Source organism: Varanus komodoensis, unplaced genomic scaffold, assembly GCF_004798865.1.
Source record: "Varanus komodoensis strain SLA01 unplaced genomic scaffold, ASM479886v1 scaffold7_1, whole genome shotgun sequence".
NCBI classification, from domain to species: domain Eukaryota; kingdom Metazoa; phylum Chordata; class Lepidosauria; order Squamata; family Varanidae; genus Varanus; species Varanus komodoensis.
Genome location: NW_025336479.1, coordinates 3,439,140 through 3,465,125, shown reverse-complemented (window position 1 = coordinate 3,465,125; position 25,986 = coordinate 3,439,140). Strand labels below are relative to the sequence as shown.

Genomic DNA, 25,986 nt, shown 5'->3' with positions numbered 1-25,986 from the left:
GGGGGAAATAAAAGGCAAAGTGTCCACATTTCTTCATTTGCCCTGCTGTTGTCCCTTTAAAAGCAGCTTGACATGCAGATGCCAAGAAGATGAATTCTTTTCTCCCTCGTTTTATTTAGTTATGTATACAGCATTTTATACCACACTGTAGCTAAAGAAATTCCAGTGCAATGAACAATAAAACAGATAAAAGAATAAAAACAATGCATTAAAACCAAGATGACCTTAAAAGTGCAGCTGCTCAGTCAAAAGCCATCTTGAGATACAGATGTTTTCAGGAGGTACCAGAAACAGCACAATGTTGGTTCCTGTCTGACCTGCAGACACAGGGAGTTTCACAGAATGGAGGCCACCACATGGAAGGTTCTTTGTGTGCACTCAGGTTGAGCCAATGGCTCTTCAGGAGCCACCAGGAGAATGATGCCAGCAACTCGGCAGGCTGAGAAGGGAAAAGATGCTGTCAAAGGCATCCTGGTCCAAGTTGTTTAAGACTTTGTACACTAGTTCCAGAATCTTAAACCTTGCCTGGTTTATCTTCATGCAAGGACAATTTGTAGTTGTTAAAGGCACAGGTCAATGGGCTACTTTGGAAATGTAGGAAGCTGCCTGATAGAGGGTCAGATGTTTTGTCCATTCATCTATTCACACCGGCAGCAATTCCTTAGGATCTCAGGTGCCTGATTCAACAAACAAACAACCCATCTTGATCATTACAATAAAATTAATTCTGGAGATGCCAGGGGGCTGAATGTTAATTTCTGCATCCAAAGCATGCATGTTAATCCTGAGCTATGGTCCTCCTTTCCCAAGAAAGGCCACATTTACCAGATTGCACCTTTGCAGCCTCTGATTTATTATCTGCCTAGGAGTCCACGAAGGGCTAGCGAGAGATCTCCCATTGAGGAAGTGGGCTTGTCCAGCAACGCTGGCTGCAGCAGGGCTGCCACAAGACTGCCCTCAGGAACAGCCTTGGCAGAAGTGGAACCCACGCTCACCACGCCTCAGCTCCAGGAACACACCAGATGTGAGCACCTGTGACCCTCCCGCACTTTATTTGCGTAGGAGAAAGCACTTCGTTAGGCACACCTTGCCCCTGTGCTGTAGCACCTTGATGGAAAATCACAACAGTTGACACACAAGAGCCCTAAAATAAGCTTTCCAGATGCAGTGGGCTCCTGTATGTGCCATAGTTGTTCATAGAGGTATTAAGAAAAAGATCCCGTAGTTGAATTTTTGCCCATTGGGCAGTTTTCAAAGCAGGGGTGGGGAATGGTTTAGCCCCTGAAGGGCTGGATTTCTCTCTGGACTACCCCCAGGAGCCAGATGACATCAGGGGATCTGACCTCCCCGTAAGCCATACCCCGATATCCTAGCATACTTTTTCCAAGCAAAGGAAGGCACAGGTGTTATGCAGTAGTTTCTCCATGCAAGAAAAACCACAGAGGTAACCATGTCATGCCTCTTTGTACAGAGAAAAAGGTACACCCTACTTCTGCAATTTCTTTTTTTTTTTAAATTTGATCCTGCTTTTTTCTTTCAATGAACTCAGAGCAGCTTCCATCATTCTCCTCCCCCATCTTATCCCCCACAACAACAACCCTGTGAGGTAGGCTGGGTTGAGAGTCTGTGACTGGCCCAGAATCACCAAGTGGGCTCCATGGCTAAGCAGGGACTAGAGCCCAGATCGCCTGAGTCCCAGTCCTGCCCTCTTAACCAGGACACTGCATTGACACTCAATAGGGAAAGGCAGGTTGTTGTCCTGGATCAGTGACTGGAGATAAGAGAGGAGTTTCTTCTCCCCGCACTGGAGAAATCCTGCCTTTCTCTACTGCTGGGAGAGAAGGATGCAGCCTCTCCAGCCTTTATGAGCCTCCTGGGGAATCTCTGCAGGCCTGCAGTCCAGAGGTTCCACATCCCTTTTTAAAAATTTAAGCAACAGCAGTCCTGACAAAGAAAAAGGTGCCAAAGTTGTTCAGCCACACACTTTGAGGGTGATGCTCGAAAGCTAGAGACTAGTACTCAAGCAGAGTCCCAGCAGGAGTATGGAACCATTTCTTCTTAGTGAGGCTCAGAGGGGTGGTATTTGGATGACCAAAAGCAAAGGATAATTGTAGTCCATAAGGGGAAAGTGTTGTTTTTTGCAGCAGGTGCACTCTGCCTTGCAAGGCTCAGAAAAGCACAGCTATTTGCACAACTATGAAAGGTATGCGATCCCAGTTTCCTTTGTATCTGGTTTTGTGAGGTGATACATGTCATGAAATATGTACTGCCAAGTAGAAATGAGAAAGTCTAGTTTTACAGCTAGATTTTGTTACTGGACTTCTGCATTCAAGCAAAAAGTTTGCATGCAGTATCCTAAGAGATGGGTGAAGTGAGTCCTGATGTAACAGAGGGTGTTTGAATGGTTCTTTAAGTTTGTTACACAAAAACTTTGCAGGACTCCCCCCCCCCGCCTTTCCACAGAAAAACATTATATAATTCAGGCATATTAATAGAACTAGCGAGGCCTCTGGCGGCCACGTGGAGCTCGAATGGCTAGCCAGCAACTTTTGTACATCCTTAATGCATTTTGTTCTAAGTGAACCCTGCAGCATCCAGGACTCTTAAGTATCTCTCGGTTGGAAATAGACGGCTCTCTGCCCACACCCCACCTTTTTCAAAGAGAGCCTCTTACTGCAGCGTATCTCCTCTCTTCTTCTTTTGCGACGTGGCTCTTTGGGTGTACTTGGTTTTGTTTTTTGCAGCATCAGGTCAAGTCTGATTTTAGTTGGAGACTGCTACTAACTTTCGACACTGCAGCGCTCCTGATCAAATGTGTTAGTATTGCAGAGTCAAGTATTTCTTTTTCTCACATTTGTATCCTACCCTTCCTCCAGGTTATATGGAACCTCCAGGGTAAGTGGCAAAATGCTGACACATATCAGGCATTTCTGCTGGGAAGCAACATGTGAGTTGTATGCTGTCCAGGGATCTGGACCAAAGGCCCCATTCCAACTTTCTATCCAGTATATCCAACTGGCTTTCAAGGAGGAACAAAATCCTGCTTCAACAGGCCAAGGAAACTGGCATCCGAATCCTTATAAGAGTACACCCTGTCTGTCAGAAGGTGTTTTAAAAACTAGCTAGCTAGATGAGAGGTTAGATTGGGTGGGGGACCAGTGGCCTGCCATATGTTTTGGCCTACAACTCCCATCATTCCTCAGCACTGCCTATGTTAGCGAGGGCTGATGGGAGTTGTCAGCCAAAAAGGAAAAAACCCATTCTGGAAGGCCACAAATTCCCCATATTTGATTTAAACAGGTTCCTTGCCCTTCTTCTCTGATGGAACTCAAGAAAGCATCCAGAGTGTATCTTCCCAGGCAATTTCTCATTCCAGGCATTAAAGAAACATGGAGCTGCTTAGCTTCAGCAAGGCTGTTGCATCATGTACTTTCAGACTATACCTTGAAAAAATCTATGGAATATAAATAGACCCCATTAACCTCTGAGGTCTGAAAGTTGAGCGTGAACATCAAGAAATAAGGGACATCTCCGATACATCAGCTTCAGGTATTGCCATGGTTGGAGACTCAGTAATAGATGGACCACCATTTTTTGTCAAGCTAGCATAAACCTTTTCTATGTTCACTTTCCTTTCTGGTGCTAGCCAAACCCACTGAAGCTAGTCCTCCAGCTGGGTTCATCTCTGAAAATGCTGTTATTGTTATTTTCATTTCCATACTGCTCAATAGCTGGAGCTCTCTGGTGATTCACAGCAGTTCATAATCATAGGTACAATGATAAAAAGAGAGAGAGTAAAAATCCAATAAGATACAGTGTGAAATGTCAATAAACAAGCTTTAAACAGTTTGAACAACTAAAGCAATTTCAATAAAAAGCAGACCTGTGAAAAAACGTAGACATTTCGCATCATATTGCATCTAAAAGCCCTCCTCCTCACCTGGCATGTCAGCCCACCAACACAGTACTTTCTTCAGTCCAAAGCTACCCTGATAGGAGCCTCTTCGTTCCTTTTCAGGTGACACTCAGAAACTCCTCCCAGGCATTTATCAGAAAAGCCTATTGTGCAGTACAAATCGAAGCAGAGACAGAGGGAAAAAGGAGAACCTGGCATAGCAGAAAAGTAGTAGCAGAAAAGCACAGGGCAGAGCTAAAAGTTTTACCCCAGGTCTTCCTGCTGGGCAGTGAAGTTTCAAGTATATTGAATGCCACAGCGTCTTTTCAACACGGGCTTAATCACCATGGCCAGTTGCTAGAGGCACAATATAGCGAACACTTCTCTTACTTTTGGCAGTGCCCATTGACTGCTTCCTTTGAATACATTATGTGATGGAAAAATCTTTAACATTTATGGATACTCATGTTTAACTATCTGCCTGCCTTAATGCAACTGAAACTTAATGCAAGGTCAAGCATAAACAGATTTTCTGTTGTTTGTGCAGCTAGAAGACGAATATCACAACATTGGAAGGATAAACATCCACCTACAATAATGCAGTGGGTGGAGGACTTGATGAAACTTTTGATTTTTCAATGGGTGTATTTTAGTTGTAATTTACAAATGAAGGAATATGTAGGCATTTGGGCTGCCTTTGTTAAAGTCTATGTATAATTATCTCCAATAATAGTAGCATATTTGCTATACATAGAGCCTCAGCTATTGGGCAATATAAAAATGAAATACATACATAAGGATATAAATATATAGGGCTACAGAATATATATGTATTCATTGTAATACATTTACTTAGATAACTTCTAAGAAAACTGCACTCTTTTATTTTTATTTTGCCCTTTTGTTGTTGTAGTTTGGGTTTTAGTTTTGATCTTGAAATTCACAATAAAAATAAGATAAGTATGCACCTTCTATAATACAGTGGATTTGAATACACAGTGCTTTCAGTATTTGAATGGGTGGCATACGGATGCTATCTTCAAATGGTTACTTATTTGGGTATTCAGTCAGGTTTTTTTAATTGAAGCTTATGTATAATTGCTAGGTAGTTACAGTATATGCATTTATATAGATGAGTCGCTATGGATATATATATATAAAATCTATGTACATAAATTTAAAAGAGCAGATTTTTAAAAGTTTTGCAGTTGCTGTTTGACAAGACATTGAGGACGCTTTCATGGGTACCACTGGAGGTCCCCTGGGGTGCTACATTAGGGACCTGCTGTAAGGAATACTATACCTTCAGTGTGGGATACAAGTTTACAGAGTCTTGCTTCAGCTTCTTAGAGGAAAATTGGGTTCATTTGTACTCATTCTTCCCATAAAATAGCTCCCTTAAAGGGGTAATTCTCTTCTAGTATCACCCCCTTTTGGGTTTGGCAGCTGCCTGCATCAGCCTGGAACATCGTTCATGAGAGGATGGGGAGTCGTAAAGTAGCCAGTGCAAATCTTGGTAGGAGGATCAGGAACTTTCTGGGCAGGAAAGCAGGCAAGCTGCTTCTCTTGTTTAAACAGATGGGCTGGGATACAGTTGTCTGTGCCTGCTTGAAGAAACCTGTCTTAGAGTTGTTAATCCTCCTCACAGGGTTGTTGTGTTGATAACATGGAGCAGGAGGATTATTTAAGCTGACTTGGGTTCCTTGTAGGAAAAAGGTGGGATATTAAATAAATAAATTCACAAACCAAGTGGAACCTGCAATAAAATGCTGGAGAGGTCTCCTCTTCACTGTTTCAGCCTCACTCACTTTTTCTTCTTCTTCAATGATCAGTCAACATCCCATGGCTACTTGGCGGACTCAGTCTGCACTTGGCCAGCTTGAGACTTACCTGTTTTGGGTGTTGTTCCCCTAAGGACTTTTTGTATTTCCCACAACCTTGCAGTTCACCTAAGCTTGCCGAGATCTCCCTCTTGTGTGTGGGTGATGCTGTTATGACCACGTAAGCGTGGGCAGTCATGCTGAAGCATCAGAACTAGAAGGGATGATTGTACTTTCCTTAAGAGGAACTTTACATTGCACAAAGAGCAAAATGAATTAAAATTCTGTACCCTGAGGCTTTATGCATGAGATACTGGCTGAATTCACCAAACATAGAAAAGCAGTACATCCTTTCTTTCCTTTCCTTGATCTGGAGGAATGGGTCAAATGGTCTGGTTGTCTTTTCCTATACAAATCAATGGAGTTGCTACTGCTTAATATTGGTGGATGTTTGAACTGGTTCCACTAACATTTATTGAGGATTTCCAAGATCAGTGACCCATTAAAACGCCCTTCTAAGTTCTCCTGGTAGTGTGTGATAATTAAAGGAACGGCATTTCCGTTCACTTACAGCCAATCAGGTTCTCATGCCTGCTTTGGTCAGGAACACCACTGGTTTTTTCCAGGATGGGAAATGTGATTTTACAGAACTTAATTTCCGAAGCTTCCAAACCAGGGCTTTGGTGTGGTTGCTGGAAGTACTTAAAGCATTTGGCAGGTGAGAAGGGATTTGCTACTTTCAGTATTTTTGCTTCAGTGCTACAGTAAACTTTTGTCTCTGGCTTTTAAGCTCTTGATTTATGTAGTTGGAATCTAAGTGAAGCATGTTGACCATTTGGGATTAAAAGGAAAACATTGTTAGTTGAGAAGAATGGATATCCTCCAGAAAAGGGTTGCTGCTGTTTTAGCAGCTCTTTCTGGCTTTCATTTGGCCCAAGTTATAGGTTTATATATCACAAGCAGGATAAAGTAATTTTTAAAAATGTTACATTATTTTTGGCTTTCTGACTTGTAGTCACTGTTAGGCTGCCCATCAGTCTCAACTACACAAAATTCTATTTCCTTCTCCCAGGCAAGAGTTTAAATGCAATTATACTAATTCAAATGAAAGGGTTTTATTTTAGTACAACATAAGACAACAAGAAGATGTGGATCACAATGCATCATATAACATATCAGAACTGCAGTGCCTTTAATTGAAAACAGGTTGTTGGACTATAGATAAATAACTTCTTGGCATTACAAATGAAAAGAAGACTGGATCTGTCAGTGGAGACTTCAGACGTGCCTTGCACTAGTCCAGAGATTAAACTGTTGTTTCCAGCCCAGCCTTTGGGCATGCATCTCTTACTCACATGGGAGGGCAAGGTAGCTTCATGGCTTGAGAAATGAATGCACTTAATCTAGTAACTGAGATTTGGGATTATTAAATTTGTAATTGCGGTTTTTGAGAATACAAAATGGAGCAGCTGATATATGACAGACATGTGGAGATTCTTACTTCTGCACATGTACAGCAGATATGTAAACCTTTGGAAAAAACTGGTTTTCTTGTGGGTGATCTGATGTGCAAATAAAGCAAAGTGGAGTCCCTTAAATATAAGTGGAATATGAGCAAAGGTAAGTAAAGAACTGAGAACTACTTTTGGAGAGGGGCCAGCCATTACTAATCTCTATTTAATTCATTCTCTAGCTTGTAAATGAATTGATTCATTGGATAGAACCAATGTTTAATTCTTAGCTTTCTGCCCAACAGTGCCTGGATTCAGTCAAATGATGGCCCACACTCAAGGGTACAGTATGGGTTAAGTTAGCTTGTCATTGAATCATGGGTTGTCATTAAAATGTGGATGATTATGCTTGAACCTAACCAAAAAAAAAAAAAAAACCAAACCATGGTGAACTACCCACAGGTCACAACCCAGGAACAGACTATGGGTTCTCTCCATGATTTGTTCATGTTAAGAAACCGTGGCTTGTTAACACACTTGGGTTTAGACAACATGCTAGCCTGGGTTTCAACAACAGCCCAAGCTCTTGAGTGTGGCTTGTCCTGACCCCACTCACTGTCAGAATTAATACTTTGGCTGCGTATGGGACCTTTCTGTATAGCCATCAAGCTGCACGACAACTCCAAACTGCTGTTGGCAAGGAAGACTAGGTTGTTGCCAGATAATGATCATGTGCTTCTTTTTCATCCTTCCTACCTCAGTCAAAAGACAAACACTGCTCAGAGCCTTAAAGCAAGCATGACAATTCTGAACAAAGATGCATTTTCTGTTACAGGCAAAGTGCTATTTGATGGTTCTGTACTCTTCCAAATGAGATGCAAATTGCTGACACTATGTTATTATGTTGCTGATGGTATGACATTAGCATATACAAATTAGCTGCAGTCCCCTGGCTCATAATGAGTTGTGGCTCATAATTGTGTGTGTGTGTGTGGCAGGGGGAACCCAACTCAGCCTGCTTTATGACCATAACATCATTGACTCTGCAGTTACAAATAAAAGTAGCACCCTAAGAATAGACATTTCATTCCCCTGCTGCTCTCCTCTCTCGATAAGAAGCCTGTGCCCTTGTGGAGTTTTCAGCAGTGCACAGCATTGCTCCTCAGTCCAGCTGGTGCAGGGTTTATTTAGACACAATCTTCATAAATGTGAGCTTAAAAATAACCTGCCAGACACAGGTGCAGCTTCTTGCTTTAATTGGCCTCCAGGCCCATGGTTTGCAGGCATCTTGTCTGAAGGAAGGAAGGACAAGGAAGTGATTTGAAACATTAAACAAAGAGCTCTAGCAAAACCTGCTTTGAATAGACAAACCTCTGGCTCCGTGTTTGTTGACTGCTGTGCTTTAATTAGGGCAGAGATGTGGTCTGCAGGACTCAAGAAAGAAAACACAGTCAGTGGCGCAACTGCTGAGGCTGGCCTGGGTTGTAATGTAAAGAAAGGCACCAAATCCAATTAACAGCTTAGGAATTCTCTTCTTATCTGCTATTAAGAAAGAAAACCGGATCCTACCCTGATTTTCATCCATTTTAGCCAACTGGTAGCCTTATAATAGAGCAGGTTAGCACCCCCTATTGGCCTGCAAGGCTTGTGATTTCCATTTCCGGTTTTCTTTGCGTGTCTGTTATCTACGACTAGGCCTGTTGCTCTTGAGAGCCGGATACTGAAGCTCAGAATCTTACCATGCTGCTATCAGCTCGCGGGTGGAGCAGGAAATGGAAATGTGACATATTTGTGGTGTCGCCGTTAAGAGCGTGGGACTGGGACTCAGGTGATTTGGATGCTAGTCCCCGCTCAGCTATAGAGCCACCTGGGTGGCTGTGAACCTGTCCAGGCTCTCCACCCAACCTATCTCACAGGGTTGTTGTGGAGATAAGACTGAGAGCAGGAGGAGGAGAATGATGTATAAGCTGCTTTGAATTACAAGTTTTATTCTAGATTAATGTGATCGCTATAGTATTGGTTATCATACAGCTTTCCAGTGACAGGGATATTTTTATTTCCTCTTATTGCAGAAATGAAGACAACAGTCTCAAGTACTTTCTTAGGAACAATAGTCCAGTTGCTTGGTTGATTTCCCATCACTGGAAGCTAATGACCTGGTTTGCACATAAGGACCACCTATGGGTTGTTTAATGCATAGGGATACATGAGAATTCTGGGGCAGGGCAGGGGAACCTTTCTGTAGTTTTCTAGTTCTGCTCTGGCAGATATCATTCCATTTCCCCCTTCTGGCATCAGCTCACGCTATGGTGAATCAATCCGGTATGTGGATTTGGGATGGGGGATTTTTGATAGCAGCAGTTTGCACAAATTAAATCTTTCAGGAATCTTGAAATTTGCACAGAGAGGGTCATAATTGTGTGTGTGCTGCTGGATTGTTCCTCTGCCTGTTTGCAGTCCTTATCTATCTATATATAATGATTTAGTCCTAGTCTTTAATTATCAAACTACTTATCAATTGCATCCTCCATTTCAGTCTTTCCCCTGTAAAGCTGGGGAGGGGGGTATGAAACTGACACATTCTTTAACAAGTAGGGAATTTAGTTCTTCAGGGCTAAAAAAAATAATTGACAAGTATATTTACAAGAGGGGAATATGCATCTGTGGCACTACAAGTTTGCCACTTTAAAAAACAACAACAACAACAGTGCTATTTGCCTGTATTTCAAGATTCTCTCCTCAGTTCAATTTGCACAGATTATAAACTGCACAAATTTCAGGGCCCGTAGAAAAATGTGCAGTCCATTTCCAGAATCAGAAAATAAAATCTGCTTCAATCTGCTGCCACTTCCCAGAATGGAAACACTGCAGAATCCCATCAAGCTTAAACCAAATAAAATGCCAAGTGTCCCTGCCTGCTGTCATTACATGGGAACTGCCCCAGCATGTGAGATGCAATGCTGATCAGAGTTTGGGAGGTAAGATCCTCCAGTTAGTGGGAGAGCAGGAGAACAAGTTCATAGTGGATAAGGGAATGCTCTGAGTTAACTTAAACCAGGGGTGAGGAATCTGTGGCCCTCTAGATACTGTTGGACTCCAACTCCCATCAGCCCCAGCCAGCAGTCAGAGATGTTGGGGTTTACATGAGTGGAGCCGGCTGGAGCCAGGGGTCAGACTAGATGGCTCAGGAGGCCCCTTCTGACTTACTCTTTTCCCTATGTGTCCTAATAATTTCTAGAGGGTCACAAGATCTCCATCCCAGCTCGAAGTCTTAGGAATAGGAAGTTGCTTCCATGTAGTGCAGTATTGTCAACTCGAACTGACAGTGGTTGTCCAGAATTTTCCGAATCACCTGCACCCTGCTGCTTTTCATCGGAGATGCTAGGAGTGTACCTGACACCATCCACATGAAAAATCCACGCTCTACTTGTGAGCTATGACACATACTAGAAACCTGCATATGTCTCCACACTGCCAGCAATCCTTTAGTCAAAGGGTAACCTATTCCTCCAGTTCCTCTTTAAATCTCTTTAAAATGATGGTGCCAATTCTTGAAGTTCTCTTAATTTGCAATGGCACCGTTCAGATAAAGGTTTACCACTGCATTTGCTGTTCATGAAAAATAAGGCCTCATGCTTCTGCTGCAGTATCAGCAATCTTTCCAGCACCACAAAATGCAGGGAAAAATTACACTACAGCTAATTTAATGATTAAAATTTATGGATGGTGTGAACCATTTTGCCAATTCGTGGCTTGTTTTGGTTGTGCAAAATACCTGTGGTACCATCATTTATTGATGTATAAGAATCAATATTCTTGTTTATTGATCTATAAGGATCAATAAATGAGGTCCTACCAAGCTGTATTCTCTGTGCAGTAGCACCTCCATATTCGATTTAGGAACTCTAGTTTAGGAAGCAAGGAAAAATGAGACGCTCTTGCTCAAGGGTTTGCACGCTGAGGGCTTGTGCCACACTTGGCATATGTGTGCGTTTGTGGCCAGTCCCAGGTCCTTGGCTCATGATGCCCCTGAGGCAGGTATTTATTGCATGGGTACATGCATTGTATTTTAGGTGTGAATACAAAACCTTTTATAACTACCTCTTAACAGACGGGGTTAAATCCAATGTTGTGCTTGAAGGAGTCTGCTAGCATGATGGGACTGTCTTTTTTCCTCCCCACCTTCAGCCTCTGATCTGCCTGGAAGCTTCCCTTCTGGAGCAGATTTTGAGGGTGTACAGGAGGAAAGAAGGGGCCTTCCAGTTCTGCTCCTGATGGGACTGCTTCGGTCAGCAAAATGACACCACTGGAGACAACCCTTAAAAGCCAAATCCAAACAGAATTTGGCAGGCTAAGGTCTATTGCATACAGTCGCTCAAAACCGAACCCTAACCTATTCTTATTTACGGGGGAGATTTAAGGAATAGTGATATGATACAGATTAAAGGGCCCTGCAATCTACTCAGCGTGTTAGAATACAACTGATCATTCTGTTTCAGCAAAATATGCATGGGAAATGCTTCAAGTGCCTGTAATCAGAGTTAACTAACTTTGACAAAAGTTCCACCTTTAATATTTTTAAAGCATTTCTTCTGATGCAGACATTTCAGAATGGAAAAGTTTGGAGTAGAAATTTCAAAATGTGTTCAGCTTTTCCTGTGAAATACATTTTTCGTTTATTTATTTGTTACAACACAGCTTGCTTACTGCATGGTTATAGATTATTTGAAAACTAAAGCATAGGAAGAGCAAGGGAAATGGATAACCTCTACTTAGAAAAAAGGCAAAATCTGAATAGTGCAAGGTCATCAAAATAGCACTTGCTGCTTTCTGCCAGCTTTGCAAGGCTTTACTTCAAGGATAGAGAACTTAGTAAACTGATAATGCAATCTTGTACATGTCTGCTCAAAAGTAAGATCTGCTGAATTCAGTGCAGCTTATTCCCAGGTAAGTCTTTGTAGGATTGCTGCAAAATGAGTCTCATTGAGTTTGATGGCATTCATTCCCAAGTAACGTAGTGTGCGCAGGCTTATGGCTTTAATTGTACCTCACTGCAGATGGAATGCAGCAGCCTGAAAGTCATAGTTGATAGATTCTGGAGTCCTCACATTGCCAGTGTACTTCCCCTGTCATCCTTTCAGATGGAAAACACTCCAGAATGGGATTTTAACCGTCCCATTTTTCAGAATGGGAAAACAGTCTTCTGTTTTCCACTGTGTAGATTAACCACCATATTCTAGCTCTCTTTCCTTCTCTCTCATGGCAGATGAACAGTTCTCCTTTAAATATAGTCCTGGAAAACTGAGGGGGAACCAGTATAAAACCATGATGACCAAAGAAGAACTTGAAGAGGAACAAAGGTAAGTTGGCTTCCTATAACTTCAGCAGCCACTTCTAGTGATTTTAATCCAGTTTTTCTTGGTTCCAACTTGCAACCAGGAATTACTTGGCTGGTATATTCTGCCCTTTCCAAAGACTGCAAAGCATTAGGGTATATCTGTGCCTCTCACTGTCCTGGAGCTAAGGAGTGGCAAACTATTTCCCACCACAAGGAACACTGCCCACTTCCTTGGAAACAGATCTCTTGGCTGGGAATAGCTCCATCCATCCATCTTGAGCCTGTCCAAATGGGAAACACCCAGCATTTCCCAGAGTTACAAGACTGACTGTTGTTGTTCTGCTGTCACCAGACATCACACAGGCTTACCTTAAATTTGATCCCCATCAGTTCTGGGCTTCTGTTTCTTGGTCAGGCGGTAGGCTTCTGGTACAGTAAACCCCTTTGTCCTCCCGGGCATTCGCAGCCAAGAGATGCCCCTGGGAAATATGCTGCCTCGTGACACGGGATTGTTTGCACTGGCTATTTTCAGCAAGGAATATGGCCAGGCTGAAGCTGTTTGTTGCAGCCAGTGCCAGCTCCAGATGTTTGAGGGCCCTTGGGCAAAATTTCCATCCCTTCCCCTTCTCATGGACACTGTCCAGCTGCTATTGCTCCTCATCCTCTTTCTTATTCCACCATTGTCTGGACCAGGACGAGAGGCAGGGGAACAGGCAGGTTGCAGTGGGGAAGAGGAGGGGCCTACTGTCAGTGAGATGCTGGGGCAGCGTGGACCCTTGGCAGGTGCCCAACTCAGCCGACCTTTGGCCCTGGCCCTGACCACTACTACTTGAGGTAGTAGCAAACACCCTCCTGCAGTAAAAGAAAAGCTGGAACCCTCTGCTGCTCCATATCTATTAGGTTAAGCCACCCCTTCTATTGAAAAATATTTCTCCCAACCAAACCCCAAAGAGCTGAAAAATTTTCAGGGTCTGTTGCACTAAACCATTTGTCCCAGCACTAGCAATATAACTAGTCCTACCTGGTTCTGTAAGATGTGCAGCACAAGCCTTTAAGCAGGTTGCTGAGAAGTAAGACCTACTGACTACAGCAGGGCTTACTGTTTCAGAAATACTTTTCGGATAACGGCTCTTCAGGAATAGCTTCCTGGGTCCAGCTGGGAGATGGTATCATTTTATGGTCCAGGGTCATTGTCATACTTCAGGGTGCACAACCCATGGGCAACATATGACCCTCTACGACCCCAACATGCAAAAAACAATGCTTTAAAAAAGATTTTCTTATAAAACATTAGAGAAACAGCAAAATTTGGTCAAGTGACTTTCTTCCCTTGCTTGATTATTTCTTCTTGTATTGTTGCTTCATGATGTGGTCAAGAAAGGTTGCTTTGCCTTTTCTCCTTTTTTCTGTGAAGTCTGTTCAGTCTGAGCTATGTAGAAATGTGCGTATTAATGGAGACCTAAGGTCAGACTCATCAATTACCTGACCAGCTATGGCTCACATGCTTGCAAACCTAAATATTTAATCAGTAACTCCTTAAGACTTGAGCCTGGCTTTAAAAGCATAAAATTTTAATAAATGATAATATTGTTGCACTTTTAACATTTGTTCCAATAACAACAAGGACTATGCACTCTTACTTAAGAGCGGAAAATGTTAGCTGCTGCTTTTGCTGGAGCTCAGCCCAGAATTCTGCTGGAACTTTCCAAAAATGATATGGGTCTGAAAAGAATGTCATGATGGGGGTAGGAAGCCAGGTCTAAAGTTGAATCTTGCATTCATATTGATGTTATCTGGTTAAATAACCTAAATTTTCTCTGATTTCTATGAGCAAAATCTGCACTGGAAAAGCCAAAGAACAATCTGGAATCCATTTATAAGTAAACTGTCAGAATTAAGGTAATTTGACCCACTGCAATCCAATGGGGCAGTTTACTTTAGTATAAATGCTTTGGCTTGCTTCAGCTGTGGGTCGCAACCATCTGGAATGAAGAACAGGGATTCTGTCTGCTGAACAGTTGGTAGCAGAGGGAATTTCAGACAAGTTTCATATGCCAGAATATCTGATTCCTTGTCTCTTACTGAGAGATAGCATCCCTTTCCTCTGGTGCATGTCTGCAGCCTAAGCCTATGCCCAGCTGCTGATCCAAGTGATGTAAACAAGCAAGAAAAATAAGTAAATAGTCAAAGAAATAAATGCAAACTGACTGGTAGTCAGATGATTTGTTGTGACTTTGCTTTCTGATAAATAATTATATAATAAAACCACCTACTAACCCCCCACCCAAAGGAATTGAATATGTAGCTTGATTTAAAGAGTTCAAAATGTAAATGTGTGCACACAAACATCTAGTCTTTGGCTGGGAAAAGATAGGGTTCACTTAATGGGCAACCTTATCCAGGTGTGCCTCTGGAAGGGGAAAATGGCTTACAGTTCTTAGTGAAACATGGATCATATTTAAACACCCACTAGCAGGATAAAGGGGATACTGGTGTTATCTGTTACATCTAGATACAGAACAGCAGGTCTCAAAAGAACAGGAAGCCTTCTTGTCCATCCAGTTCTCTGTCCTTGGAAATGGCTTCTTTACTCCGGCTTCTTTAACAGGGCAGGTGATATTAATTCCTGGTACAAGCCTTCAGTCCACAATGTGCCTTTTCTGAAGACAGAGCCTTACATTAGCTTGGGCAGTAAGATAAAATCAAACCACCAAAACCAAACTAATGAATGAATTGCTATTAGCTCCTGAGATTCATCCCAAACCTATTTTGAGGTAAATCTTGAGACCTAGGTAGTAATAACTCTTCAAGCAGTTCTAGGCTTTTACCTGTTGATTTAGTGTTTATAGCTTGCAGTTCTGTTGTAACCACAGGGCTTAGGGCAGCTTGCCTTTTTGCACTGATGACACGCATGAATGCAAAATGCACGACTGACTTGCACTTCAGTATTTTTTCCTGTCTTCAGTTTCCAAAATGTCGACACGTACATTTCCAGGGAATCCAACTTGCTGTGTAACAACAGAATCCAAGTTTACAGAATTTGTTTTCCTTCCTTTGCTGGTCATTTTTCTTTTCAAGTAAACCCTGATGATCAGACATGCTGGACTCTTTTGACTTTTCCCACTCTTGCCAATATGAAAAGTTGCACAATTGCTGGCTAGCTTTTAATGGGTAATGTCAGCAGGTCAAAGAGGATGCCTGCCCCATTGCTCTATTGGCTCCGCACCACTGATTGGTGTGAGATTTTTTTTGTCATGTTTTCCTACTGGATCCCCAGCCTTCACCTTACCTGCGAAAGCCTGGGCATGTTTCTGCTAGTGTGGACCATAGCTTTGTCTTGCAGATTCCTTATCCGAGTGTCCTGAAAAAATGGATAAGGTGATGTTGGTAGGCTTTTAGAAATTATATCTTTAAACGTAGCTCATCCATAGACAGTTTGGTTCTGTGTTCTGCAGCAGCTGTGCACAATTGGCCAATTTATGGCAATACATTGGCATGCGAGCAACATTTAGCAGCTTATTAAATCCTGTAACTACACGGCTAAGGACTCATTTGGAAGTGGACAAGAAACTGACATGCTGCCTATGTTTTGGGACTCTTCTGTTGAGCAGGCCTGCTTTACAGACACACTCATTCCTTGTGAGAATGTTCTTTAAACCAAGGATACTAAGCCAACCCATGCAAAAAAACAAGCCAACGAACCCTAGATGAAATTCTCTGGTCTCCATTCTGAATGATCACAGTTGCTGTTCCATCGAATAGAAAAGGGAATCGGTCTATAGGACAGTTTTTCATAAGGAATGAGTGTGTACTCTTGACACCCTTTGTCTCCTGGGTTGCAACCTCAGTGTTTTTAAACATGGTAGTTTGACAGTGATTCCTGTGCTCTATATTATATTCCAGCATATATTCACCTGGAATACATACTGCTTGCTGTCTCTGTGCAGAGCCCTTTGCAAAACTCCACCCCATACCCTTAGCTTCCCGCATTAATTGGCATTGGCATATTGTTGCATTTCTTCTAACGGATTCTCTGTTTCTTGTCAATGTGCCATATTTTCCGTGTGTGTGTACGTGTGTTTTTCCAAGCTGTAGTTCTGTTTGTTACCTTCTTTCCCACTACTTCTGAGTGCTGGTTGTGGCATCAGCAGTTTTTCATTTCAGGCTTCTCCAAACCATCCTTCTTTCTAGCTGGTTTGTTGGGGCGGGGCTGCCCTCAGGTAAGGAGCTACACTGGATCAGCGGAGGGAAGCCACGCCATCCCCCACCCCACCCCTTATACGCGATCCCCGGCGCGCCCATGCACCCACACACATGCGCGTGCTTTCACCCCCCCCCCCCCATTCAGGCAATACTAGCATTTTGATGTGACCCGGGTTTGCTGCGTTTATATTACAGGATTGAGCTGACCTCTGACCTCACATCCCTGTAGCAAGTACCTTAGGTCCTCGGCCACAAACTTTCTTACAAACCTTTTTGGTAAGGAGACGATGCTTCTTAGAAGTAGTGGTACCACCTGTAACCTCTGCTAATGTGACTTGAAACTAAAGTTGACCATGTTCCCCTCCCCTCCCGCACCTCCCACCTTCCCTTTTCCCTCTTCATAACTAATTAATTAGTCTCCTTCCCCTCTGTGCCCCCATTTCATTTACCATGAGCACCACAAATCAATAGAATGAAACAGGATCTGCTGGCCTTTCCCTCGTGGAAAACATGCTGGCCTTTTCCATCTATTCCCTGGATTACTTCTCCCAGATACCAACAGTGCACATACCGAGAGTGAGCCCCAGGAGTTCAGGACCTTTCAGAGCTTTGCCCCGCGACTACAAATGGCCACCTGGCCTCCCAGATTTGAAAGTGCCAAAATTTCAGTCCAATTGACTGCGTTGCCATAAGTTGGAGAGTGTATTTCTCTCCATTCCGCATTAGGTTGAGTTTCTGACTGTTACTATGACCCCCTTTTGTGCCTGGAGGAACTGTCTCCCAGGATTAATGGCATGCAGCAGAATGGGGCTATTACTACAACATAATCATGGGTGATGTGTTTATATGTGAGGGGCTAAAGAGAGGTCATGGCTTACCTGAGGCCATCTAGGGAATTGATAGCTGCACTGAGATCCTGCATGAAGCTGGTGTTCTCAGCTGATTCAGGATACCAGTGGAGCAGTCTAATCAAAGCTAAGTAAGTGCGTACATCTCCCCTGTTTAAATCATTGGGGTCTTAGAGTGCTTAGCTTTGGTTTGATTATGTCCCAGGATAAATATATTTGCATTATAGGATACAGTGCCCCCCCCCCATCCATTAATTTTGTTGCCCCTAGCTGTCCTGTTACATGCAATCTGGTCTTTGGCTTGAATAGACTCTGCAAGCCAATGAAATGGTTAATTTGTTGCATAGGCATCAAAATTAGAGGGAGGATATTAAAATTCATCCATTCATTCTGTGGCGCCCAATAGCCAAGGCTCTTTGGGCAGTTCACACAATTGTATGTGAACATGATGAAATGCAATATGAAAGTTTAAAGCTATAAAAAAATAAAAAAATAACAGCAGCAATACAAAGATTTAAAAGACAGTAATGTAATCGAATCCGAAACACTAAATTGCATAGAGAAATACAAAGGTCTTCAGTGGGTGCCAAACACTAAATTGCATAGAGAAATACAAAGGTCTTCAGTGGGTGCCTAACAAGTACAGTGTAGCCAGTACTCAGTTAAGTCTCTCTGCTGCTCAAGTCCGCAGCTGGGGTGTGAGCAGCCAGAGACAAGGAACAACAAGAGCAACAGAGGCACCCGGACCAGGGCAAGAGGACTTCAGGAAAGGCAGAGTCCCAAAGCAGGGCTTCATGGCAAGGCCAAGGCATAGTCCTGGTACAGGAACTACAAGACTGTATGAGAGCAGAACAAGGCATGGTCAGGAACAAGCCAAGGGTCGAGAGCCAGGGGGTCAAGCAGAGGTGCAGGTACCTTGGACAGGAGACCAGGGTGGGAGACAATGGCACTGCAAGATACACGAGAAAACAGGGACCGGATGCAGCAAGGGTGAGCTGAGATGCAGGAGCTGAACCACAGCTCTCAGGAGGCCCTGCATTGCTGGGGTAACAAGGCAGGATACACAGACAACGTAAGATACAGCTCAGGCAAGAAGCTGGTACAGCAGCAAGGCAACACAGAAAGGCAGGAAACACAGTAGGAATGGTTAAGCGAGATGCAGGCGCAACAGGTGAACCTGTGCTGATGAGGCAACATGGCAAGGCAGGCTACACAGCAAGATGCAGGCAGGATGCAGGCTCAACAGCAAACATAGCCCTGTGCTGCACAGGCAACAGAGCAGGATCCCAAAGGACCGGCATTACTGGGCCCAGTGCTGGAGGGAAGAGCTTGCTCTTACATAGCTCTTCTGCCAGGACTCTCAGTTGGCACTCGTCAGTAGAATGAGAGGTCCAGCAGGACTTGGGACTGATCCTGCAAATACAGTGGTGGTGCTTGTTCTGGTTCTGGCCACCAGAACAGCCCAGATACTGACATCTGGGGAATTCATTCCACCATTGGGGTGCCACAACAGAAAAGGCCCTCTTTTAAGTAGCCCCCACCTCACTTCCCTTGTCAGAGGCTTTTAGAGAAGGACCACTAAGGATGATTGTAGGGTCTGGTGATTAGGGTCTAACATAATTTCAGAAGGCATTATGTTTCAGGTAACCTGGCCCCAGCCATTTAAGACTTGGAATATTAAATACTAGTTCTTTGAATTGGACCAGAAATAGATTGGCAGGCAATATGGAAAAAAGCAGCTGCATTATGATTATGTTGTCCAGTCCTCATTGAACAAGTCACTTGCCTAACAGCTCCAGAGATTATAATACTATAAAAAAGAGCAACAAGCTAATCTGTATTATTATAATTAAGATGTATCTCCCACTTGTTTCCAACAAACTCAAAGTGGCTTACATCATTCTCCTCCTCTTCCTCCTGCTCTCAATCTTATCCCCACAAGAACAGCCCTGCGAGGTAGGCTGGGCTGAGAGTCTGTGACTGACCCAAAGTCACCCATGGCTGAGCGGGAACTGGGACTCCGATCGCCTGTCCCAGTTCTGCGCTCTTAACCACTACACCACACTGGCTTTCGATTATTAAGCGTTGATATAACACTTTCCCAGAGTTCAAAAACATTTCACATAGAGTATCCCAAGAATCCTTTCAACAAGCCAGTAAGGTAGATCAGCATTATCTTTCCCACACTGACACGTCCTGCAACAGCTGGAGGTTGGACCCGGTGGCCTTCTGGCCTCTTCCAACTCTACCATTCTATGATTCTTTGACCTGTGGAGTGGAGCTGTGAGGATGGCTTCCCTACGGCCACTGAGTGAGTTCACGGTAGCAGCCAGACATGGCATAGTCTCTTAGCCATGCAAGGCACAATCCTGTGTGTGGCTAGACAGAACAAAGTCCTACAATTCCTAGCATTCCTCACCCAGGACTTCTTTGTCTCAACACCCTCAGCTGCAATAACTCTAATCTGCTTTCTCGAACAAAACTCAAACAGCCTGTGTTTTTAATGTAGGTTTGCTATTAGCAGGTGAAGCTTTCCATATCATGGGATTTAACATTAATTGCTGGGGATAAAATTGTTGTTCAGAGGACAGCTACAGGAACTGTATTAAAATCTGGCTAGCAACATCAGTAGCGCCCGACACTGAGAGATTTCTGGACATCTCAGTTTTCTGATCATGGACAATTTTAATCTGACAAATAGGACAATGTGTTAAACACATTCAGCATTTTACAGGGAGTTCTGTGGGAAAAGAATGCAGAGCTGGTCCAAGCAAGAAGAAACAGACAACAGCAGCACAGTTGGGAGATGGTGAAGTCTGTGGCCTGCGATCTTGCTAAGGAAAGTAAGCCAGGGGATCAGTCCAAGGTTAGAGCATAATGGCACAAGCAGGGATTGTAGTGGGGAAGAAAGACCCAGTTCTGGGAGCAGAGCATACTGTGATGGAGGAAACGGGAGTCAAGAGCAGCCTTTGCTTTCAAGGAAAAACCACACGCTAAGTCCAGACAAGGCATGCACAAATGGGGAATTCCCTCGCTCTGCCCAGCATCCCACCATGCCCATGCCCAGGCTCTGCCTAACAAAGCCTTTCTCTGGGCTTAGCTCCATGGCACAGCCTGAGAACCAGTATCCATAGCCAGTGCCAGTTTGTGGAGGCCCTTAGAAAATAGGCTCTCACTGGGAGTCCCTTAAGTGCACCCCGTCCTCCTCCCATGCCAGGATTTCCCCTGCCCCTTTGCTTGCTTTCCCCTTTGGGTCCGACGGGGATCGTCCTCCAGGAAGAGCAAGGACCCAGCAGGAAGAGGTTGCTGCCTCTCCTCCTAGCTTCTCTTGCTGTGCTCCTGAAGCTCAGGAAGGAAGAACAGGAGGATTTCTAGGCCCCAGTAAGGGCCTGGCTGTGCCATCCCTGTTACATGGACAATCCCCCAGCACAGTCTGTGCAGCTCTTCTCCAGCAATCTTGGGCATTTGGGATTATAGCCGGAACCCACAGTCCACAAGTTTCTTCATATGGCAAGCTTGCACTTAAACTAGGTTAGTCCCTTTGGCTCCAAGGGAACAAACATGCAGTTCCAGTCCTGAACGTGCTGCCTGAAAGGACATCCAGCTAATTATAATGGGCTCTGCATTAGGTATTCCTTTATAACATGTTTTATTTTTCTTTCCCCCACAATAGAAGTCTAAGTATACATGCATAAAGCAGCCGCAGTGGGTGATTTGTAGATTATCCCGTATAGCTCCAGTTCTGCTTATATTGGCATCTGATCCTGCAAAAATACAAAGAAGGCTTCCAGATAGGTTTGCGATTAAGCTGTATTTTTGCTATTTTCTTGGGAAGAAAATATAAAATTCTTGATGTTTTAGCACCCCCTTTAGGTCACAGCAAACCTTTCTGATCTGAAGCCTCACTGTAAAATCCCCTCAACCAGCTTGCATCAAATGGGCCCATCCCCAACAGAGGTACACTTGTTTCCCAAGAGACCTTCCTCTTAGGGAGCCCTTGGCACTGTAGTTTGGGAGTAGTGTGGGGGTAGGAATAATTCACAAATCTTGGGCACTTCTCAAGGATCCTTTGGGGAAGCTGGAAGGGTCAAACTGCTATAAAATAAATGCAGGCTGTTCCATCCAGCTAAGGGGGTGGGCAGATGGTGCCAGGGGGTGGGGGCAGGAACAGATTTACTTGGTCACCAAAGTCTTTAGTTACTGCAAGACTAGTAAAGGAAGTGGTCTGGCAAAAGGAGACATCATTTGCAACTGAGAGTGTAGCTCTTGTCCTCCGGGCAGAGTTAATCACAGGTGTCAGCCTAGGTGAGAGGCACAGGGCAATAAGGCCTAGAATGGGCTCACGGGAGGCTTGACGTTTTGGGCCATGTGTGTCTATGCACATTGCTACCAGTGGCTCAGGACGGCATAAAAGCATTCCCCAAGAACGACGCAGTTCCAAATGTTTTCACTGTTTCGCCCCCCTTGAGAAATCTCAGCCTAGTTAGTCAGCTCTTGATAGTGGTGGCAGGTAGCACATGGCCCTAAAGCAGTTTTCCAAGGGCCGGGCTTAGAGAAGGCTGTCAATGGACACGAGTTGTGATGGTGGGTATGTGCTGCCCACCGGCCCCAAGGAAGGACAGCAGGGGAGGACTGCTGCCCCCATATCCAGCTTGCTGGCTTCCCAGAGGCAGCTGGTTGGCCATTGTGAGAAACAGGATGCTGGATATGCCATTGGGTGACCGTTGAAAGGGCCACTGAACCTCCATCTCTCTTCCTCTTTACTATATAGAGGAGAACTTGGCTTCTACTGTGACATCATGATTTTATGTTTTTGTGCCCCAATGTTGCGGAATGGCGAACGATCTCACAGGTTCTGCACATTCCAGCATTGTGGGGTCAGACAGGGGTATGGTGGCTGTTTTTAACAATAATCATTCATCTAGTGTGGCACTGAAAGGGCACCTCTCATCTAAGAAAGAGGAGAATCAGGGAACACTTGTCCTTTGGATATTGTTGGACCACAGTTCCCATCACCCAGTCAGCATAGCCAATGGTAAGGGATGGTGGGAGTTGTAATCCAACAAAGTCTGCAGAGCCACACATTCCCCATCCCAGGTTTAAACAGAGATGGAAGGTCCATCCTGTCTGACATGCCCTTCATCTTGAGACTGAATGGGGGAAGCTTGCAGCACATGTGGATACTGCAATCTGAAACTCACATCTCATACGATGGAAAGATCTATGGCAGCATTGCTTCTGAACGAAACTCTGGCAGAACACAGCTCCTTGCTGAAACCTAGCAGGAGGCCGGGGTGTGCAGGATAAGAGCTTTCCATTTTGGCTCTGCCTCTGCTTTTGAGGACAAGGAGCAGGATTAATTTTCTAGCCACAAGCACATCATAGCATCACTGTAGATTACATTAATAGGATTGGACTGGACTAGTATCAGCATGATGGCTCCTCCCAATATTCCAAAGGAAAGAAGCAGTCGCAGTGGATTAGCCCAGGACAGCTAAATATTTTGCCAGCTTCCCGTTCCACAAGTTCATCTTGTCCTTCAAACGGGTAGGGGATATCCTTGGGCAGGTGCCCTTCGGCATCTGCCAACTCTGCTCTCCAGTGCATGCTCCCCCTTTGCTTGCTCCTCCCTGATTTCTGCTTGCTGGATCCTTGTGTGTCCCCTCTGGATGATGAACATCTCTTTCCGTTGCCATCGTCCTTTTCATGGCTTGCATTCTCCTTCTCCTCTCACACCTTTATCAGCAGCTTTGCTTTCCTGTCCAGCATGGTGCTTCTTTGGGATGAGAGAGGCTGGTAAGTTTCTGTTCCATTATGCTTTTCATCTTCTGCAGCACGATAGAGCACTCGAGGGTGGGGAGGATGCAAGGTGTCTGGGGCCACTTCTGGGGTGTTAGCAGTCAGCAGAGCCCTCTGCCAAGCCAAGCCATTCATTTCTTCACAGCAATAGTTTTAATGCTTTAGAGGCTGTTAGCCTGCATAAGAATTTTCAGTCCGAACTGCATCCAGTACACAATACTGCTCGATTTTGACTTTCTGCACATTTCAACCATGGCCATCTACCAGTAGGAACAAACTGATATTCCTGCATATACATTTACTTTTGTATATTTCCATGCAGGCTCCTACTGGGCTGAAAGTGCCTAGTCCTGGTAATGGTGCTTCTGAAGAAATTATTATTACTAAAACTGAAGCAGGGTAGAAAAAAGTAGATGACATTAAAATCCTCCAGCAAATTTGCTGTACCACCATTTTCTGATGACATGGCAGCAAGATGTTTCTTCCAGCAAGACTCTCACTTCTTGTGCCCAGAATGCTTTCTGAAGAATTGAGCCGCAATTTCTGTTGGGATGAAATCTCGGCATACTTTGGGAAACTGCAGTTACTGTGACTGACAACCGGCAAATGATGAACATGCTTTGAAAAGTAACAGCAAAATAGCCAACTGCATTACACTTTTAAAAATTGCTGTAACTTCTGGAAAGCAGCACCAGGTTGTCCTCAGGCCAGTATCTTATTATGCATTTTTAGCATGTGCCATTGACAGCTAATAACCTAGTGCTTTGGTGATGTTCAGTGTCTCAGGATCCAGAGGAAACATCAGTAAAAGTCCTCTACCTGGTTGCTGTTTATTGCCTGAGAACTGGCCCAGGGCTTCGTACAACCATATGTGAGGCCCTATAGTTACATTATGGAACCATTAATATAGGGGGTAAGGAAGAGAATCGCCATGTCTTCTGGACTGATGCCCCTTCTTCCCAAATGCAGAACAAAGTCAACAAGAAGAGAGAGGGGTAAGGGGAAAGCTCTTGATTCCTTTCCATCTCTGCTCAGTGTCTAGTTTGCCCCAGTCTCTGTTGTTCATCTGTGCCCAACCAGCATCCCTTCACAACATGCCCTCATCTGTTCTGCATTATACTGATCCTTCCACAGGCAGCCTGTTGTTCTCCATCTGCTACTAGACGGGGTTTTACGGGTATCCTATTATGTCAGCAAGCAATAAGAGACAGGGAAATGGACAGGAAATTGCAGAAAAATACTTTGAAAAATGTGGACATTAGCAGCCATCAGGGGAATCTGAGTACTTGTTCCCATAATGCCAAGAAATTGTTGTTCAGTTCCTATAAACATTTGGACAGTATTCTGGAACTGTGGCCCTACAAGAAGACAGGTGGGGTTAGCTAATATTACACATCAATATTACAGTAATTACATGAATTTTTTGTCTGTATAGGAAGACATTACCCTGTGCAATTCGTAATGTTTCAAGTACATTGGTTTAAACAGGCTGTGGACTGGGCTGTTAGTGAGCTGCCCAGAAATGTGAATTTTAAGATGGTTGTTAGCAAAATGAGAGTGAATTCCCAAACTTGTACAGAAATTATCTTATGCCCTAACAACATATTTACTTAGCCTTCTTTTCTTGTGCATGGAGTAGATTTATTTAGCTTTCTCGAGAGATCTCTGTTTGTTGCCCAGAAATACTGAGCTGTGGATGTTGGTGGCTGGCCATGAGGATAACGCACTTGAGGCGAAAGTATGCAGATTTATTTCCCTTGTGCAATGCTGTCTGCATTCTCAACTAACACTGAAATTCAGGACAGTTTCAGCTCAGGAGCTGGATAAATATTTCAAGTAGAGACATTCTGGTATGATAACAATCCTCATGTGGTGAAGCAGCCCAAGGGGACTCAACATAGCTCATGGGCAGAACAATCCTATGGCCTGTAGAAAGTATAGCCATAGGATTGTTCAGATACTCAATCCACTGTCAGAAAAAAAGCGCCAACTGTGGATTTAATGCATTTGACAATACTCCAGCCTCCTCCTCCTCCTCCTCCATCCCCAGGTGGGCAAAACCAGACATATAGTGGATTTGCAAGGGGAGAGAAACATGGAGATGAAGATCACCTCTGCACTGAGCTCAGAGGCTTACAGGCACCTGCACTGGATTGCACCCCAAGAATCTTTTAAAAAATGGACCATTTGTGAAGAGAGTGGCAGTGGGGTTCGAATGCAGCCTTCCTGGTTTAAGGGCAGGCGGACCAAGTCATTAAGCAACACCTCGCGGACTGCAATCTCTCACAGCTATTCCAGGATCATTTGTGCTGATGGAGCCTGCATAACATCAGTGGGCTGCATCAGTGTTGAACGCTCATTAGTCAGTCCCCTTCTTTGCCTCTTTCCCCCTTATTCAATTAATAAAAGGGGATTAAAAATGCCTGAGTGCGGATGGATTATACCATCAGTGGTAAATCAGTAGGAGACTTTCTAACATAAAGAGGAGTGCCTTTTAATATAGGTTGATTAGGAGAAAAACTCCCAGTGTCTGATGAATAAGGTGTGGATGGTACATGTGAACCCTGGTCTCTTGCCCCCTCCCTGCTTCCGACTTCTTCTCTTGCACTTATCACTGCTGTGTGTGTTCAGT

The 25,986-nt window shown here is 44.0% G+C and overlaps 1 protein-coding gene across 10 annotated transcripts in view; it reads left to right on the top strand.

Moving 5' to 3' along the window:
• Positions 1–25,986, top strand: part of MXRA7 (matrix remodeling associated 7) — a 69,820-nt gene that overhangs the window by 35,430 nt on the left and 8,404 nt on the right. For 2 of the 10 annotated variants that reach the window (XR_006416986.1, XR_006416983.1), the window contains exons 3-4: positions 867–1,024; positions 12,433–12,526. Coding sequence is in view for 5 of the 10 variants with exons in the window: in XM_044453899.1 (XP_044309834.1) it covers positions 12,433–12,526; positions 16,669–16,724 (150 nt within the window). In the remaining 5 variants the exon portion in view is untranslated. Of the gene's footprint in view, positions 1–866; positions 1,025–12,432; positions 12,527–16,668; positions 16,725–16,902; positions 16,984–23,676; positions 24,061–25,986 lie in introns of those variants that run through there. The other 8 variants (XM_044453897.1, XM_044453900.1, XR_006416984.1 and 5 more) reach the window with 7 other exon arrangements.